At 37.7% G+C, this 17,576-nt stretch overlaps 1 protein-coding gene across 7 annotated transcripts in view; it reads left to right on the top strand.

Annotated features, from left to right (window-relative positions):
* The window catches only part of LOC113965613 (dynein heavy chain 5, axonemal-like), a 156,934-nt gene that overhangs the window by 75,079 nt on the left and 64,279 nt on the right, over nt 1-17,576 (top strand). For 6 of the 7 annotated variants that reach the window (XM_027679275.1, XM_027679284.1, XM_027679304.1 and 3 more), the window contains 11 exons: nt 1,681-1,770; nt 1,869-2,105; nt 2,623-2,790; nt 6,719-6,925; nt 8,164-8,493; nt 9,828-10,034; nt 10,122-10,364; nt 11,175-11,329; nt 13,497-14,161; nt 14,681-14,961; nt 15,322-15,537. In XM_027679275.1, coding sequence (XP_027535076.1) covers nt 1,681-1,770; nt 1,869-2,105; nt 2,623-2,790; nt 6,719-6,925; nt 8,164-8,493; nt 9,828-10,034; nt 10,122-10,364; nt 11,175-11,329; nt 13,497-14,161; nt 14,681-14,961; nt 15,322-15,537 — 2,799 coding nt within the window. The remainder of the gene's footprint in view (nt 1-1,680; nt 1,771-1,868; nt 2,106-2,622; nt 2,791-6,718; nt 6,926-8,163; nt 8,494-9,827; nt 10,035-10,121; nt 10,365-11,174; nt 11,330-13,496; nt 14,162-14,680; nt 14,962-15,321; nt 15,538-17,576) is intronic. The other variant, XM_027679294.1, reaches the window with a different exon arrangement.

Genomic DNA, 17,576 nt, shown 5'->3' on the forward strand with positions numbered 1-17,576 from the left:
ATTCTGTGCGTGTCAAATCAATTATTAAACAATTTACAGTGCCCTATGAGACATCTAGTCTATTTTACAGATGAAGAAGCTGACTCTCAGTGAGATTTAGGTCCAAATTCTAAAAGTCTTTAGACTTCAATTTCCCACACTGCTTGTGGGCACTCCCTTGTGGCACCCACAACCCCCCCAGTTACTCAACTGAGCACCCTATTGTACTCTTAGGGAGTTTTTGAGGGAAACCCACAAACAGCAGTAGACAGAGGTGGAAGTACTTTTGCTAGGCAACAAGAAATAACAAAAAAAGCAAGCTGATAGAGTGGTATCCCTGCCCATGGTTGGGTAATGGAACTAGATGAGCTTTAAGGTCCGTTACAACCCAACCCATTCTATGATTCTATGTATGCCCACATTCAGATTGTCTTTTTAGACCACTTATCCGTGAGCCCTACTCTAGATTAAGATGCTTAAGAGAGTTTTATATCACAATATATATATTTGTTGTGTGTGATACTTGGTATTCTAGTGAGATGGAACTCAGGAGGATGGGTAAAAATCTTGATTCAGTCTCTGTGCCAATAAATATCAGCATAGGGTCCTTAGAGAACTTTAGCAGCAAACATTAAACTGAAAATTGAAACAAGGCTGGTGAGTATGTGGTTAAACAGCTCAGTGATTTTTAAAAATTATCTAGGTAATTGTTTACATCTTTGGGTGATCAAAAGTCTTCGTTGTCTTAGCTTTTTCCCTTACAGGACATGACAGCTATAAATGGAGTTCCTCCAAAATTATTGTCTCCCATATTTTTGCTTCTCAGAATGAGCAGGCAGCATTGATTTCCAAAGATTATGAAGGCAAATGGAACCCACAGGGAGGGAATTATATTAAAGATTCTTAAATGAAGGTGGAAATAGGCTACAATTTACCTCAGTCTGTATTAGGGATGGCAGTTGATATTTTAAAACAATTCTTCACTGCAAATCTCAGATAGGACTTTACATCAATTTGAAACTTTACTCAAGATGTTTCAGAACACTTGACAAAGGCAGGCATGGTAGCCATCACTATGAAGAAACATGACGAAAGTCAAGTTCCATTAAAATGAATTCCAAAATTCCCTTTGGATCCTGTCAGGATTCTACAGGAAAATGAGACTATTGGTTTCAAGAGAGACATTATGATGCAGTCAGAACAGATCAGATAGACAGAAATTTATAGTGGTGAAGTTATGCACTGGACTCGATGATCCTTGTAGGTCCCTTCCAACTTGTCATATATATATATATATATACATATATATATGTATACATATCATTACAGCAATTCTAGTACTTTTATCCTCCTACCACAAAAATGGCAATGGTAGATTAAAATCTCCAGTGGAGAGCATAAATGGCAGATCCCTAATGTAACTGAAAAGCAGTCTTCAAGTTGTCGTCAGGAAATTCCTGTATGGAGCTCACATGAATAGTTCTGACTGTGTTACTTCAAAGTTATTTTTCTAACATGTTATTGTTATAAAAAAATTCATGGTCTAAGTCTGAATATTTATAATCCCAGAAATGAGGAAAAATATTATTTGGGATGAAGTTTAGAGTATATTTAAAATTAAGAAATTGGTCTAATCTAAGTATAAATCATACCATCAAAACTGGTAAATGAATTGTTGAATGATGGTTTTTTTCTTTCCAGGATGTGATGGATTTTGTTTTTTCTGCTGTGACACCAAAAATGTCAATTTTAGAATGCATGTACATCAAACAAGCTATTGACCTCTTACAGGTAGATACAGCATTCCGCTTTTCTTTCTCTGATTCTGTTATTTGTGCTGGGACATTGTTCAAGGAGGGCAGTAGTTACATATTGCATCTGCTTTGCAGGGTTTACTGTCTGACCAAGATGAGAAGCAGCTCAGTGAGAATCATCTTGCTCGCTTGTTCATTTTCGCTGTGATGTGGTCAGCCGGAGCTCTTTTGGAACCAGATGACAAGATGAAAATGGAACTGTTCCTACGGAAGCACTCTGCAGTGAAAGAACTACCAGCTGTGAATGAAGAAGAAACCATGTTTGAATTTGGTATCGATTCCTGTGGCCAGTGGGAGCACTGGTCAAAGAAGGTTTGTATGCTGCAACATGCTAAGCTTTCTAAATGAGTATACAAGATGTATTTGGTAAGAGGCATATTATTTTATTATTTCAAACCCTACCTAGTTCAATTAGGAAGATTAATCCTACTAAATGTTTGCGAGTTTCTTTTTTGAAATATGTTTTTCTTTTCTCCGTAAGTATCTTTGGCAGAGAATAGAAATATGTATTTGAAATAGCTTTGGAAGTGAAACAGAATTGATCTTAGCTTTGTCTACTGTCTATCACCCTACTGTTAAAGATCTCCCAGCAACGAAAACATTTTATCATGTACTAGAGAATAGTGGAATGAAAATATCCTGTTAGTCTAAAACCCTTTTAGAAAAGCTTGGGAAGGCACTGATTGATTATAAATGGATGCTTGGCTTTCAGGAAGAAAAGTTTTGCTAATGTAAATTTTATCAAGTACATTTGATTTTGTGTTCTGATGCAAAGTGATTCTTGGGCAGGTAGAAATTCTCAAAATTTATGCATTTCTTTCTTATGCAGGTCCCTGAATATATTTATCCTAAAGATTCAGTACCAGAATATACTTCTATTCTAGTTCCCAATGTAGACAGTGTCCGAACAGACTTTCTAATGCACACTATCATGAGGCAAGGAAAAGCTGTTCTGCTAATTGGGGAACAGGGAACGGCAAAAACAGTTATGATTAAGGTAGGTGGAATGAAAAAACATATGTAATATATGTGTATGTTAACATTGCAATAATTGACATTGGCATAAATGTTAAATTGAAATCTAAGAGTAGTTTGATTTGTCTTCAAATTACATACTAGCATTCTTACTGAGGCCTTTTGCCAGCACTCACATGGACTACAAGCAAAAAACCCTAAGTATCTACGTTTTAATATAAAGATTTCTTTTAACCTTTGATAATTGTGGCCACAAGGTCATGTGACAAATGCTCTTTCATATGCTTTCATTTCTTTTGAGAGGTCAAACTGGAGATTTTGCTAAGAAAATATTGATCCTTGGAAGATTTTTAATTTTCCTGTGCTTTGTCAGTGGTGCCAAATGTGAACTGATCTTTTGTACACCTCTGTTGCACAGTCTTTCTTCACAAACCAAACCAAAGAGAAAGAAAGAACTTCCTTTACTCAGGGTGGTTTTAAATTTATTTAAATTTATTATCTGCTCTCTCAATTTCTTCACTGAAAACGACATTATGTTCTTTAGAAAAAAAATAACAGGATTATCATTAAATTAACAAATAAATGCTTTCTGTATTATAAAATAGTGCAGGTTAAACATATGTTACTTACAAATATTAATGACTTACTACAGAAAAGTCAATAATCGAAAGGCTGAACAAACTCACGTCATACCAAACTTGCCATCCCTTACTCGAAAAAATGTATGTGTAATAGTTTTCAGCATGGTGTCTCTGTTGTCTGGGGGAGTCTGTAGACTCTTTGGTCAATGAGAGGTAGCTAAATAAAACTGATCTGCTATTGGGACAGCTGAATTTGCCATACAGGCATCTGTACCTCCACTGGAGGATTCACAGAGGTCTTGAAATTGAAAATAGCTGAAAAACACTGGCCTAAACTGACCTTTGGCTTTCTTAAAATCTGGAGCCATTTTATGCCCCCCAGCCATGTGCTTTCTGAGCCCTGACATAAAGCAAGTTGTACCCATGCCAGCAGCCATTAATACTACTTTTTCAGCTTGGCTGTCGATGCCAACGTGCATGCCGGTGTAATGTCAACTTCTGTTCCTGGCACCAGCTGGAGAACTATTTTAGCAGAGTGAAGAGGCGGGGTCTGGGTGGTGGTCTTGATATTCCGCATACTGGATTTTGTCCAGATACTGGCAACCTCCAGGCTTCAGCTGCCATTCCTGTCCCTAAAAATAATTGGAGCTGATTCTTGGGAGTTGCTTACCCTGAGTCTATGCTATAGAGCAAAGTATGTTCCTTACACAAGAGAGCATAATGTCAGTAGACATTTGATCTCATTTAAGGTTAGGAGTGAGTGTTATCTGCATTCACAACTGTTCCCCTTCTGCTTTCACCTTCTGTAGAATTTTACTTTCCTACACCTTGTGGAAAAGAAATTTCCAGATTAAGCAGTTGGTTTCATGAGAAAGTAAAAAGGTTTTAATATTGAACACTTCAAGTAGTAATCTGAATTAATCTGAATAATCTTCAATATTGAGTAAGTTGCCAGTATAAATAATAAAAAAAGAACTTATAATGGAATATTAATTTGTGATCTTTATTTTCTGTATTATTAATTCACAAATTGCAAAAAATCAAAAATTTAATATGAATCTGATATAAGATAATTGAAAATTCTCTGATTGTTTAACTAACAAGAACAATCCCATTCGACGACCTCTTCTTTTTCAAAGATAGTTCTCATTTATGTACTGTGCAATATTACAGTTACCATGTAAACATTCTGAAATGCCATCATGAATAAAACAGATGCATGCTTTTTGAATGTTTGAGAATTCCTAGTTGCAGTGGGTTGACCTTGCCCAGCTGCAACACCCCCACCCAGCTGCTGGTTCTCTCCCCTTCCTCAGCAGCACAGGGGATGAGGTAAAGACAGGGAGATCCCAACTCACCAATTACTGTGATGGGGAAAACATTTGACTTGGGAAATGCTTTTAAAATTTATTTCTAGTTAAAAATTGAATTGGATGGTGAAAATCAAAGAGAATACTAAAAACACCCTCTCCTCACCCCCCTCTTTTTCCCAGGGTCACCTTCACTCCTTCATCCCTGACTCCTCTACCTCCTCCCCACAGAGCAGTGCAGGGGGTGGGGAATCGGGGCTGCAGTCAGTACATAACAGCTCCACTCTGCCTCTCCTTTGTCCTCACATTACTTCCTCCTCCTACATGGGGTCCCTTCCATGGGATACAATTCTTACCAGGGCTGAAGTTCTTCGTGTACTATTCCTGTGTGAGTACACAGGGTCACAAGTCCTGCCAGCAAACCTGCTCCAGCCTGGGCTTCTCTCTCCATGGGTCTGCAAGTCCTTCGAGGAGTTCCAGTGCAGTCTTCCCACAGGATCACAGCCTCCTTTGGGCATTCACCTGCTCCAGTGTAGGGTCCTCCATGGGCTGGACATTGATATCTGCTCCCCTGTGGACCTCCATGAGCTGCAGGGGGACAGCCTGCCTCCCCTTGGTCTGCACCACGGGCTGCAGGGGAATCTCTGCTAGGGCAACTCCTGCCCTTCTTTCTATTCTCACCTTGGTATCTGCAGGGCTGTTTCTTGCTCTCAACTTCCAGGCAGCATTTTGCCCTTTCTTACACAGGCTGAGTGTCTCCAGTGAATCTGCTGGAGGTGGCTGGAACTGGCTGTGTCTGGCATGAGGAATCCCTGTCCCCTTCTTGCGAGGGGCTGCCCCACAGCTCCTGCTGCCAACACCTAGGCACCTGCACCTGGTACATCAGCTTTGTACAAATTGCTGGAGTGCCAAAGAGAGGTCTGAGCAGTGACCTGCACCACCCCTGTCAAGAGTACTCACCAAATACAGGACTGTTGCATATACATTGCACGTGTAAACTGTCATTTGTGTGAGGTCTGAGAAAAACCTATTTCTGAAGGGCACCTTTTTTTGAACTGCAATCACCATATCAACAAAATCAACAGTTTAACAATATTCACCAAAATATTTTGAGGGTGTTTGGCTGTATTTTCCTCTCTGTTGTCAGAGGGAGTGTATGTTTCACTGGAGTTGTTCTTAGAGCACTTCATCAGTGATGGTATTGATTTATTTTTCTGAGGTATCAAAATGGGAATATTTCTAGCCAACCCTCTTATACAGATGAGAATTTAAATGATATTCAACTTTGTCATCATTGCAGAAGAATCTTTAAAAATAAACTATGTTGGAAATATGGAATTTTTAATACTATTTTTATGCCCCAGGACTTTTCCTAAACAAAATATTTCCTATGCTATATATATATATATATATATATATATATCCCTTGGTGTGACTCCAGGGTTACATATTTTTACTATGAAGCCTCACTAAATACGGAGAGTGGAACTTTGTTGCTTTAGGGTATCCTCAGTAGCTGTGGAAATTGTACATATTCATAAAATTCAAGGATTTGTTTCCTTATTAAGAAAAGATAGCTATCAGTAAATGTGATGTAATTTGGTTTAGTTTTAAACTACCATTTCTTTACACTGCTTTTGTTGTAAGATATGTTACTGTAGTGTAAACATGAAAAAGGATTTGGTTTTTCACTTGTTCCTTGCAGTCTGCTATAATAGTTCATCACTAACAGCTTGAATTTAGAAAAAATCCTGACAATTGTTAATGCAAAGTTTATTTGCATCTTGAGTTGGCACATATCTACTTGTTGTAACACTTAGTGAAGTCTATTAAAAGCTTATAAATTTTAATACTTAGAAATTTTATGCAAAACATTAATCGACAGTTTGAATTTCAAGTTGCAGATGGTATATTTATCTGAAATAAATTGGGGTTTGAGATTTTGAAGTTAATAGCAGGACTGAGATTTTTGCAGGGCTGCTGTGCGTCTGCGTCTCCTTTTGGCTGAATTCATCTGGAGTTACTGGTGCACTTTACTTTAAATTGGTTTGTCTTGCAGAATTATACAAGCAAGTATGATCCTGATGTTCACTTGACCAAATGCCTAAACTTTTCTTCTGCAACTCTACCAAATATGTTCCAAAGGAGCATAGAAAGTTACATAGATAAAAGAATGGGCACCACATACAGTCCACCATCAGGGAAGAAAATGACTGTCTTTATTGATGACATCAACATGCCTGTGATTAATGAATGGGGTGATCAGGTAAAAGGAAAACATTTGAAAATTGGTGGTTTTACCATTTTTGCAGATGGAAGTACTGATTTGTGGGTTGCAAAAATGAGACAGTTTAGGAAAATGGTATCATAATATGAACTAGACCAAGTATGTTTACTAAAAACAATTTCCCCAAGCCAGTTTTTGACAGGACTAATAAGCTATGATTCCCAAAAGATCAGGGACAGTGTCAAGCCGCAAGTGCAATCACTGTAGCTTTTGGTATGGTTGCATGCAGAGCTAGTAGAATTTCCAAACTAGCAGTCCTCAGAACCAGAGTGGGAAAGGAAGCATTTCCCTCTTTGGTCTGCTCTGGACTGTAAATTGCAGTTACTATTATGTGAAATCTGAGATGGTGATGAGTCTAGAGAACAAGACTTATGAGGAGTGGCTGAGGGAATTAGGGTTGTTAAGCCTTGAGTAAAGAAGGCTCAGTGAAGACATTATTGCTCTCTACAACTGCCTGAAAACAGGTTGTAGCCAGGTGGATGTTGATCACTTCTCTCAGGTAACAAGCAATAGGAAAAGGGAAAATGGCCTCAAGTTGCAGCAGGAGAGGTTTAGATTGGATAATAGGGAAAAATTTCTTCACCAAAAGGGTTGTCAAGCATTGGAACTGGCTGCCCAGGGAAGTGGTGGAGTCACCATCCCTGGAAGTATTTGAAAGACATGTGGATGTGGTGCTTAGGGACATGGCTTAGTGGTGGGCTTGGCAATGCTGGGTTAATGGTTGGACTCGATGATCTCAAAGGTCCTTTCCAACTTAAACAATTCTATGATCACAGTTGACATTCAAGACTAGCAAGCTGTCTTGAGGTATTGATACTTACAGACCTATACTCTGAAAATCTGAATTAAAAAAAAAATTACTGCTGAGAAAAAGTAACTTTCCTGCTTCCAGTATAGCTCTGTAATCCTGCTCTCTCACTGCCTCTATACAAGTGAATATGTGACTATACTTCATGCTAAATTAACCCTTCTTTGTCACTATATAAGTGCCTCTGTCAATCTGAATATATAGTCTGGATTGAAAACTTAAAGTGCTGAATTTTCTTAAATTAAAATCATGCAAATCTAGTTGAATGTCTGATGTCATGTCCATAACTACTTATCACATGGCACTTACATGTGGCCAATCCACTGCATCTGAGTGCTTGGTTGCCATGTTGCATGTTGAGGACCCTGAAACACTTAACTCCTCCTTTTTTTTTTTTTTTGATATCTAGGTCACCAATGAGATTGTAAGACAGCTAATGGAACAGAAAGGTTTCTACAGTTTGGAGAAGCCAGGAGAATTCACGCATGTGATTGACATCCAGTTTGTAGCTGCTATGATTCACCCTGGAGGAGGTCGGAATGACATCCCACAGCGCCTGAAACGCCAGTTCACCATCTACAACTGCACACTGCCTTCTAGTTCCTCTATTGATAAAATATTTCAAACAATAGCTGAAGGTTATTTCTGTGAACAACGTCATTTCCCTGCAGAAATATGTAAACTGGCTTCAGCATTAGTATCTACAAGTCGACAGGTTTGGCAAATGACAAAAGGAAAGGTAAAATTACCTATTATTATCTATTAAGGCCTTGAAACATCTGACCCAGACCTTTTGAACTGTTGTTTGCATTCATACTTCATATTGTGAAGTTGTGACCAGGGGGTATAACTACTTACTGATGCCTCTGTTCTGAATTGGTTGCTCTCAGGACCTCGTTAGCTGACTAAAAACATAATCACATGCAGTGTCTTCTATAGCTAATATAAGAATCATATTACATATGTATAATATAGTAAGCATAGCTGATAGAAAGATTGAGAGATCTTGTGGCTGAGTAAACATCAAGAGCACAAGGAACAAGAAACAAAATATTAGATAGGAATCTTCTCTAAAGATGTTTGGGATTGTGACAAACTTTAAAGATCTGAATTAAAAAAAAGAAGTTAAATTTGGCAGAGAGGGAATCAGTTCAAAACAAATGCGATCTGGTACTTAGTAATTTCTAAATATTGACTTTTTCCATTTCAAACAGATGTTAAAAATATTTATCTGCAATTCCTAAGCAAATTTTGCTTTGAAATAGACAAAAAAACTGTATGTGTAGAACAAAATTTGAAAATATTAAAATTACATCATAGAAATATGTGTCAAATTTGTTCTTCTAATGAGAAAAGTGGAGGAGAGTAGTGGAGAGATAGGGATTTGTTCAATGATATTTTCTAGACTTGAAAAGGTTGGTGAGAATTGCACAAACAACTCACTGTAGATATAAACTTGGCTTACAGGGAGAAATAGAGAGACTTCTAGTGAAACTATTGGCTAGTCAATATTGACCAATATATTCAACAGAAATGGTGCTTATTACTGATAGTTAACTTCCTAAAGAGAAAACCTGGCTTTTGCTAAGTTGTAAATTTTCCCCCGGATATTATTTTATTATTTTTCTGCTCTCTTTTATTTTGTTTTCTTTTCCTCATCTACTTTCCCTTTTCCCCATGAACCTTTCCTCACATGTTCTTGGAAAGGACAAAAGACAGTAAGAAAATTGATCTGGAAGAAAGGACAGGAGCGACACCACGGGTTAAGCAGTGCTGACATTTTTACTGTGGCCTTCAATGCCATCATTAACTAACCTGTCTTGGCTACTCTTCAGTGCGTGTTTCTGGGACTTGAAGGATTCAAAGAAACTCAAATGAAATCTGTGTGAATGTAAAGAGCTGCTTATGGCTACTGTAATTTCTTCATTTTTACCATTGCCTCTTAAATGCCAAGCATGTATTTCTGCTTGGCAAGACTGAAGTTTGTGAAAATTTCCATACTCACTTAATGCTAAGTAGGAAATATTTTTCTTTAGCAGTTATTTGAATATAGTTTGTGACATTATTTTGTAGATGTTACCAACTCCAGCTAAATTTCATTACATCTTCAATTTACGGGACCTCAGTCGTATTTGGCAAGGAATACTTACAGTTACTTCTGACGTCTGCCAGAGCATCAGTGTTTTGGTAGCCTTGTTCCAACATGAGTGCAGACGTGTTATTGCAGACAGATTCATCAGCCAAAATGATAAAGACTGGTTTGAAGATACACTGGAAAAGGTAGGCAAATAGTGTTTCAGTATTTGCAACAGAAAGAGGCCGATGACATATTTCATTACTAAAGAAATCCTTAATGTATTGTTGTAGATTGTTTCTGTAGAGCATGGTCAAAATCTATTTGAAGATAAATGCACAGAATTATACTTTGTGGATTTCTTGCGTGATGTCCCAGAGACTACCGGAGATGAACCTGATGATGCGGAGTTGAAGGCTCCGAAAATTTACGAACCTATCCCATCTTTGGATTATTTGGCTGAAAGATTACAGATGTTCATGCAACAGTACAATGAAACTGTCAGAGGATCAAAGATGGATTTGGTATTTTTCAAGGTATTGCTGTTTGTAATTATATTAATACCGGAAGTGCCTGGTCTTTTGTACTTACTGATACATAGATCTTGTACGTTTCTATCACATTACTTTGGAGATAGCTCAGAATGGCTAGCTTTGCATCCAGAGAGCCTTACAAATGAACTCTAGAAAGCCATGCTGCCATCTCTAGCTGCCTACGCTCCCACAAATTTTTCCATCTCTTTGCAGTTCCTCATCTTCTCTTCTTCATTCTTTGCATAATTCAAAGCACAACTAATTTGTTTACACAGTGCACATTGTGATTGTCATCTTGCTTTCCTGTAAGTTAGCTCCTTCTCAAAGGTCTTGATGCACGATGCTTTCTTCAGCTTTAGACTGGGTGGTTTGGTAGGATTTTAGGACATTGCAGATTAATTCTTGCTCCAAGATAAATATGGCAGTTGAATAAGAAATGTAGATAGTGTACTTGCATTTTACCTTTGTCAGCCTATTTAGGAGAGCCTGTAAATAGCTCAGCTAAAAGGCTGGGGGAGTCCTTTCAATTTTTCTTTCTGTCCTCCAGGGGGCATGCCCTCAGCTCTGCCGACTACAGACGGTGCATATGACATTGCTTCATATAAGGACATTTCTCTTGGGCTAGTCCTGCTGCCCACGGAAGTCAGGGGGAAATCACCTGTTTATTTTGATAAGTACAGGGCTAAGTCTTTGGCATAGGCTCCAGAGAAGTCATCTAGCTGTTGAGAGGCAGTTACTTGGTGACATGCTTCTGGCTGATTATACATTGTATTATTTTTACATCTCTTCATCCCCTTTTCTCTCTATACATAGGATGCAATCATCCATTTGATTAAAATTTCACGGATTATTCGAACTCCACAAGGAAATGCGTTGTTGGTGGGTGTAGGTGGATCTGGAAAACAGAGTCTGACCAGACTAGCATCATATATTGCTGGATATGAGAGCTTTCAGATTACTTTAACAAGGTAACACAGTGTAGCGTACATAGACATTTAGTCCTTAATTTACCATAGAAATAAATGTCTCAAAATCGACTTAAAGAAATGCAAATCTCTCAAACATTTCATCCCTCATTGTAAGCTACATTTTTGATCATAAGTGTCTGTGCAAATGCATAGTCTGTAGATGACAGATCCTGGGTCTTTGTTTTTCTGACTTTATGCTATTGACACAAAGTATGCCTTTCCTTGGGTGTTTGAGTCTGCAATGCACCTCTGTAATATCCCAATAAAATATAATTTTGCACTAAAAATAACATGGAATAATCTTCCGGTATATGCTGCACAATAGGCAAATGCTGATGGACCAGAGGAAATAGTAATTTTTTCTATAGATCCTTGTGTAGCCAGACTGTGTTATTACAACTGCTATCAATGTCTTTATATTTTGTAGTGCTGAAATTTAGTAATTAATAGAAATTTGAAGGGGTGGGGAGTAACTACTGTCTTCCTTCTGCATCTCTTTTGACATAGGGTTTACTGTGGTAAGCAATAAGGACCAGCAGAATGTATTTCACTTTGCAAACTATTTAACATGCTGAGAAATATTCCTTAGAGACGTATATCAGGTCTGTGAATAATGATATGAGGTTTCTGGTGAAAGGAAAGCGAAAGAAAGATGTATCACAATCTCTTCCTGTGTCCCAGAAGCAGAAGGAAGGAACAAAGGGAACAAAATAAGGAGGGAAATAAAATAATGAAGAGTCACAGAAGAGAGTCTCTAGGCTTGAAAGATTCAAAATGTATTAATAAGGCAAATATATATATCAGTCACTTAGGAAAGGTTCATTTGCTGAAGCTAACTGGAGGCAACATAAAAGCAGGTAGCTGAAAGTTTGTATTTAACAAGCAGATGGTCAGCTTTTGTAACTTGCCACAGGAGTCTGTGAACACAATATCAGCAGATTCATAATTGGACACTGAGAGGACAAGATGGGCATACTTTTTAGTATTCTTCATACAATGGCAATGAATATGGAGAGGGGAAGAACGGAATGAGCAGTGAAAAGTGAATGCTGGCTCATGTTTTCTCTCTAAGTGTCATTTCACATTGCTGGTGTTAAGATTATTGAATTAGATAGACTGCTGTTCTGACTGGATAGAGAAATTCTTATCTTCTTACCAGAATACCACAAATCACTGTAAAAACTGTAGCTGACATATGCAAACTGAAGAACTAGATCGTTTTACAAGCTCTGCGGTGCTTGCATTAGGGGTATTTATAGAGCAGAGGTAAGATGGTGCTGGAAGAGAACTGGGACATTTTCTGTATTGCATATTGAATATAAAAAAATGAGGTCCTCAAATAGTGAAGAATGGTTCATGTGTGTATTGCAAGAATTACTTAGGACTTTGAAGAGATTCTTGGAAATAAGAGACTGGTTTCAAAGCAAAGAGGTTCCTAATTTCAGCTTTAATTAGCTAAGGACAAAATCTACCATTTTATTAACCTTACTTTGCTTCATTTTATATTGCACAAGCTGAAATCCGTGGTTGAATTTGTGTGGACTTCATCTGAATCTTACCTGTGTGTAAGGCATAATAACAGATCCAATCATGGTCTCCATTTGCAGCAGAGTTGATCAGCCCAAGTGATAATGTTCAAACACCATTTCTGGGGCTTGATTTTATTTAAACCATAAATACAGTAAAAAACACAACAAACCCCTTAGTTTTGTTTTCTCTTGTCTCTTAATGATTTCCTTTAACTTGCTCTCAATATCTTTAAAAGATAATCCAACTATATTTACGTAATGGTTACAGGTATCAAAACCTACTTGACAATTTCATCCAGCTGTATTAACCTACATTTCCAATAAAGAATTTACATCTGCAAATGTGGGAATGCAAAGCAGCATTATAATTACCTTAAACATAGTATTGCTCTCACCATCATTTTTTCCAGCACATTATTTTCTTGATTTCACCTCCCTTCACATGATTTACGTTACTGAACATTCACTTTGGGAAATGTTTAAGAAAAAAAACTAAAAAACATAACCAGGAGATATGGTATTAATTTTTTTTCTGTATTTTTTTTCCTTGCCTTAAGGAAGCTATTCCAGATGATAGATATCTCCTGAAATGGTCTGTAATTCTTGTTCTCTCCTTCTTTAATCATTTTCTGTTCCAGAACATATGCCACCAACAACCTTTTGGATGATCTGAAAATCTTGTACCGTACTGCTGGGCAAAAAGGAAAGGGCGTTGTCTTTATATTCACAGACAACGAAGTCAGAGATGAATCTTTTCTTGAGTACATGAACAATGTTTTGGCTTCAGGTGAAGTCTCAAATCTTTTTGCACAAGATGAAATAGGTGAAATCACACAAGACCTGATACCAGCAATGAAGAAGGAGTACCCAAGGCGTAGTCCCACCGGTGAAAATCTTTATAATTACTTTCTTGCTCGAGTTCGGAATAACCTGCATGTGGTTCTTTGTTTTTCTCCTGTTGGGGAAAAATTCAGAACTCATGCACTCAAATTTCCAGGTCTGATTTCAGGCTGTACCATGGACTGGTTCCAGTGCTGGCCTAAAGATGCTCTTGTAGCAGTTGCGCAGCATTTTTTAGCTTCGTACCATATTGAGTGTACAGAGGAAGTGAAACAGAGTGTTGTTAACACCATGGGAACAATTCAAGATATTGTAGCTGAAAAGTGTGTTGAATACTTTGAACGATATAGGCGAAGAACATTTGTGACGCCAAAATCTTACCTGTCCTTCATTGGAGGCTACAAAGCTGTTTACGAAGAAAGGTTTGCCAGTGTTGGATGTTTGTCTGAACGCGTGAGAACAGGTACTGTAAAATCGATTTGATTTTTGTTTCTTTGGTTTTTTTTAAAGGGTGAGAAGAATCTGAATAAAAGAACCTAAAAGTGTGGACTTAAAACTGTGAACTCACTTTCATTTGGAAGCAGACTCATATGTTTTCAGCTGTGTTGTGTGTGATTACAAAATATGCAGACATCTTGTTTCAGTGAACTTTATTAATGTTCAGATTATTAGTTAGCAGTTGAAATACCTGCGTGTATGCGTGTGAAGGACCTACTGAGATCCTAGTTTTCACATTTAAGCATACTAAAAGTAAATCTGAGAGAAGGTAAGTAAATGTTCATATTCACTCCCTCTGAAGAATCTTTTGAAGAAAAGAAAAATAAGATATTACCCCTGCTTAATTTTGGTGTTCAACAAATGGGACCACTCACTGGTGTTTCTAAATAGAAATCTGAGTGACTTGTTTTGAATATCCCCATTGCTTCACTGTTTCTCTCTCAATAAGTCTTCCTGTTGCTAAAATGGAATTTGTCCACCACAGGTCTTGCAAAACTGATGGAAGCTGAGGTTTCAGTAAATCAGCTCTCTGAAGAGTTGGCTATGAAGGAGAAAGATTTGGCTGTAGCTTCAAAAAAAGCTGATGAAGTTTTATTAGAAGTAACTATGAAAGCCCATGCTGCCGAAAAAGTGAAAATGCAGGTGCAAACAGTAAAAGACAAGGCTCAGGCTATTGTGGATGACATTGCCATTGATAAAGCAGCAGCAGAAGAGAAACTTGAAGCAGCAAAACCTGCACTGGAAGAAGCCGAGGCAGCCCTGCAGGTCAGAATCAAGTATATTCTGAACATGCATGTAGTTAATGATTATTATTTGTAATAACATGGCTCATGCTTCTGACTTGTGGGGGGGAAAGATTGAAAGAACTAACACTGGCCTGTAAAAGCTTGTAGAAAAAAACCCTGAAAACTGAAGAGGTGAAGAGGTAAGATGGGCAGTACTCTACTGTTGGGTAATAAAGCAGTTATTGAGTGGTACTATAAGGACTTTCTGTGGAAGTGCGTCTGAGTGACCGGCAAACCTGCAATAATTGCATTACATATACAGTCCTCCAAGAAAAACATCATTCTTTGCAATTGAGTCAATGCTTAAATAAATGAACTATTTTCTTTTATGATTTTTCAGACAATAAAACCTTCTGACATTGCAACTGTTCGCAAACTTGGTAAACCTCCTCACTTGATAATGCGGATTATGGATTGTGTGCTACTTTTATTCCAAAGAAAAATAGATGCGGTAACACTAGATAAAGAACGCCAAGGTGTAAAGCCATCATGGACTGAGGCTCAGAAGCTAATGAATAATTCAGGATTTCTTAACATGTTGCTTACTTTTCAGAAGGTAAGAAGTTAATAGGGGCACTACTGCTCCTGTAACTATCTTCAGAGTTCACATGAAAGTGCCTTCTACCGTAAAGGTAGTTTGAAACAGATGAGGCTTTCATGCACCTATAGTTGTAGATATCTGTGTGACTCCATTCCTGTTCATTTTCATGGTTCATTATTTCAACAGTTTTCTCCTGGGCCACACAGTTTTGATGGCAGACAGAAGTATCCCAAGCAATAGACCACATCTTGAGAACCTTAGTGTTATATTTATTCAATCAGTTCCTGCTTCTATGTAAGAACTTGCCTTGGAAGGGACCACTCTTGATTTTTCAAATGGCTCACCTTCTCCAGCATTACCAGGCCTGTTAGCCTATAAGGCACTCTAGAACTCTGTCTCCACTTTGGTAGGGAGGTAACAGGAAATACAGAAGAAAATGAGCGTCCTGTCAGGAAAAATACTGGCATATTTGGGAACTTCTGGGGTTCTTTCACTAGAAAAGTAGCAAAATGAAGAATGATCTGAGAAGCTTAATATCAACTGTAAGAAAAATAAAAGCAAACATAGTTTTATTTCTGCCAGGACATAACCTTGTCCTTTTTTATAGCAAGATTCACTGAACTGTTAGACAAGGAAAATTTCTCTATAAGAAAAAAAGAAAGATGTCACAGGTAGCTGGACCAGGTTTCAGCAAAACCTGGGTTTTGTGCAATGTTGCAGAACATACTCTTTCATTTGTACACTGATTTTTTTTAAATCTATTTCAGCTGTGCATTTTGCTCATCCGTTTTTTAAGCTGCTGTGGTGTTTTTATTGTAAAGATTGTTCTCACTATCCCCAAGAGCCAATTCTCCCAGGGAGCCATATTTTTGAGGCACCATATGGAAACTTGCACTGCCTCTGTGGACAGTTTTCTTCCTGGGCCTGTCAATCTGATCACTTTTCAAAGTGCTATCTTCACTAAACAGAAAGAGGAAATGAGTTTAAAGATTGCAGGGACTAATTATGCACTCCTTACTCAAGCTTCTCTCTAATGAGGCTTCCAGTTTTGGGACTTATTAATAGTGTATGTATTCCTACTGGTAGTTTGCAACACATTTAACTTTACTCAGAGGAGTCAGAACAACAACTGTGGGACCAAGTTCTTGCAGGAAGTGATACTGATGAATGTGGTGTAGAATACTAGACTACTTCTATCCCTGATGGGGTACTTGTCATCCTGTCCTTCTGCGCCATTTCTCTTTTCTGAGTTTTTATGACAAGAAAGCTCATTATGTTTGGAGTTCTGAGTAGATGACGCTGCTTACTTGTTTGTGAGATTTTTGTTATTTCCTAATTTTTTAGGCAATGAAAATTAGTGGATGAAGTAGTTCTTTGGGTTTAAAATTCATTAGTTAGAAGGAAAAGTGTGACATTTTCCAAGCTTTTGAGCAGAAATTTAGGCCATTGCTTATTGGTCTTTCCTTCACCTTTGCCAGCTTGCTAGCTCATAATTTTGAGTAGGAGAAAAAAAAGGCAAAATGTTTGTCAAACACTGTTATACATTTTAGTAAATGATCATAGTCAAAATGTCACCATGGCTGATCTTGGGAAGGATATAGTGAATGTCTTTGTTAGCAGAGTAGCTAGAGATCAGACAAGGCAGCCCTTTCTGCTATGCAGAAAACAGGAAAAGGGTAAATTGCTTGACAGTATGAATGGTGGTTGATTTTTAGATGCATTAAAAGAAAGGCATTAATACATTGCCAAAAAAAAAAAAAAGGAAGATTCTTAACATCTCTATTGTTAAGCAACCATTGTTACCCTGTATAAGCTCTTCTACTCTCTACATTGCTGAAGGAGATGAATTCCATTTTCTTCTGACACGTAATTACAAAGTAACCACCATCATCAAAGATCTGGCTTTTCATGTTCTCAACAGATTGTGAAAGGGGGATAAAAGCTGATATTAGAATAACAGCTGAAAGAAATCTCTTTTAAGGTTAAGGAAAAGGGTTAGTGTCAGTGAAGTCAATGCCTTGCAGTTTCACCCTTTTCCTTCCCAAAGCTACGTT

This window comes from Neopelma chrysocephalum, unplaced genomic scaffold, assembly GCF_003984885.1.
Source record: "Neopelma chrysocephalum unplaced genomic scaffold, ASM398488v2 Primary Assembly neopelma1_22b, whole genome shotgun sequence".
In the NCBI taxonomy this organism is placed as follows: Eukaryota; Metazoa; Chordata; class Aves; order Passeriformes; family Pipridae; genus Neopelma; species Neopelma chrysocephalum.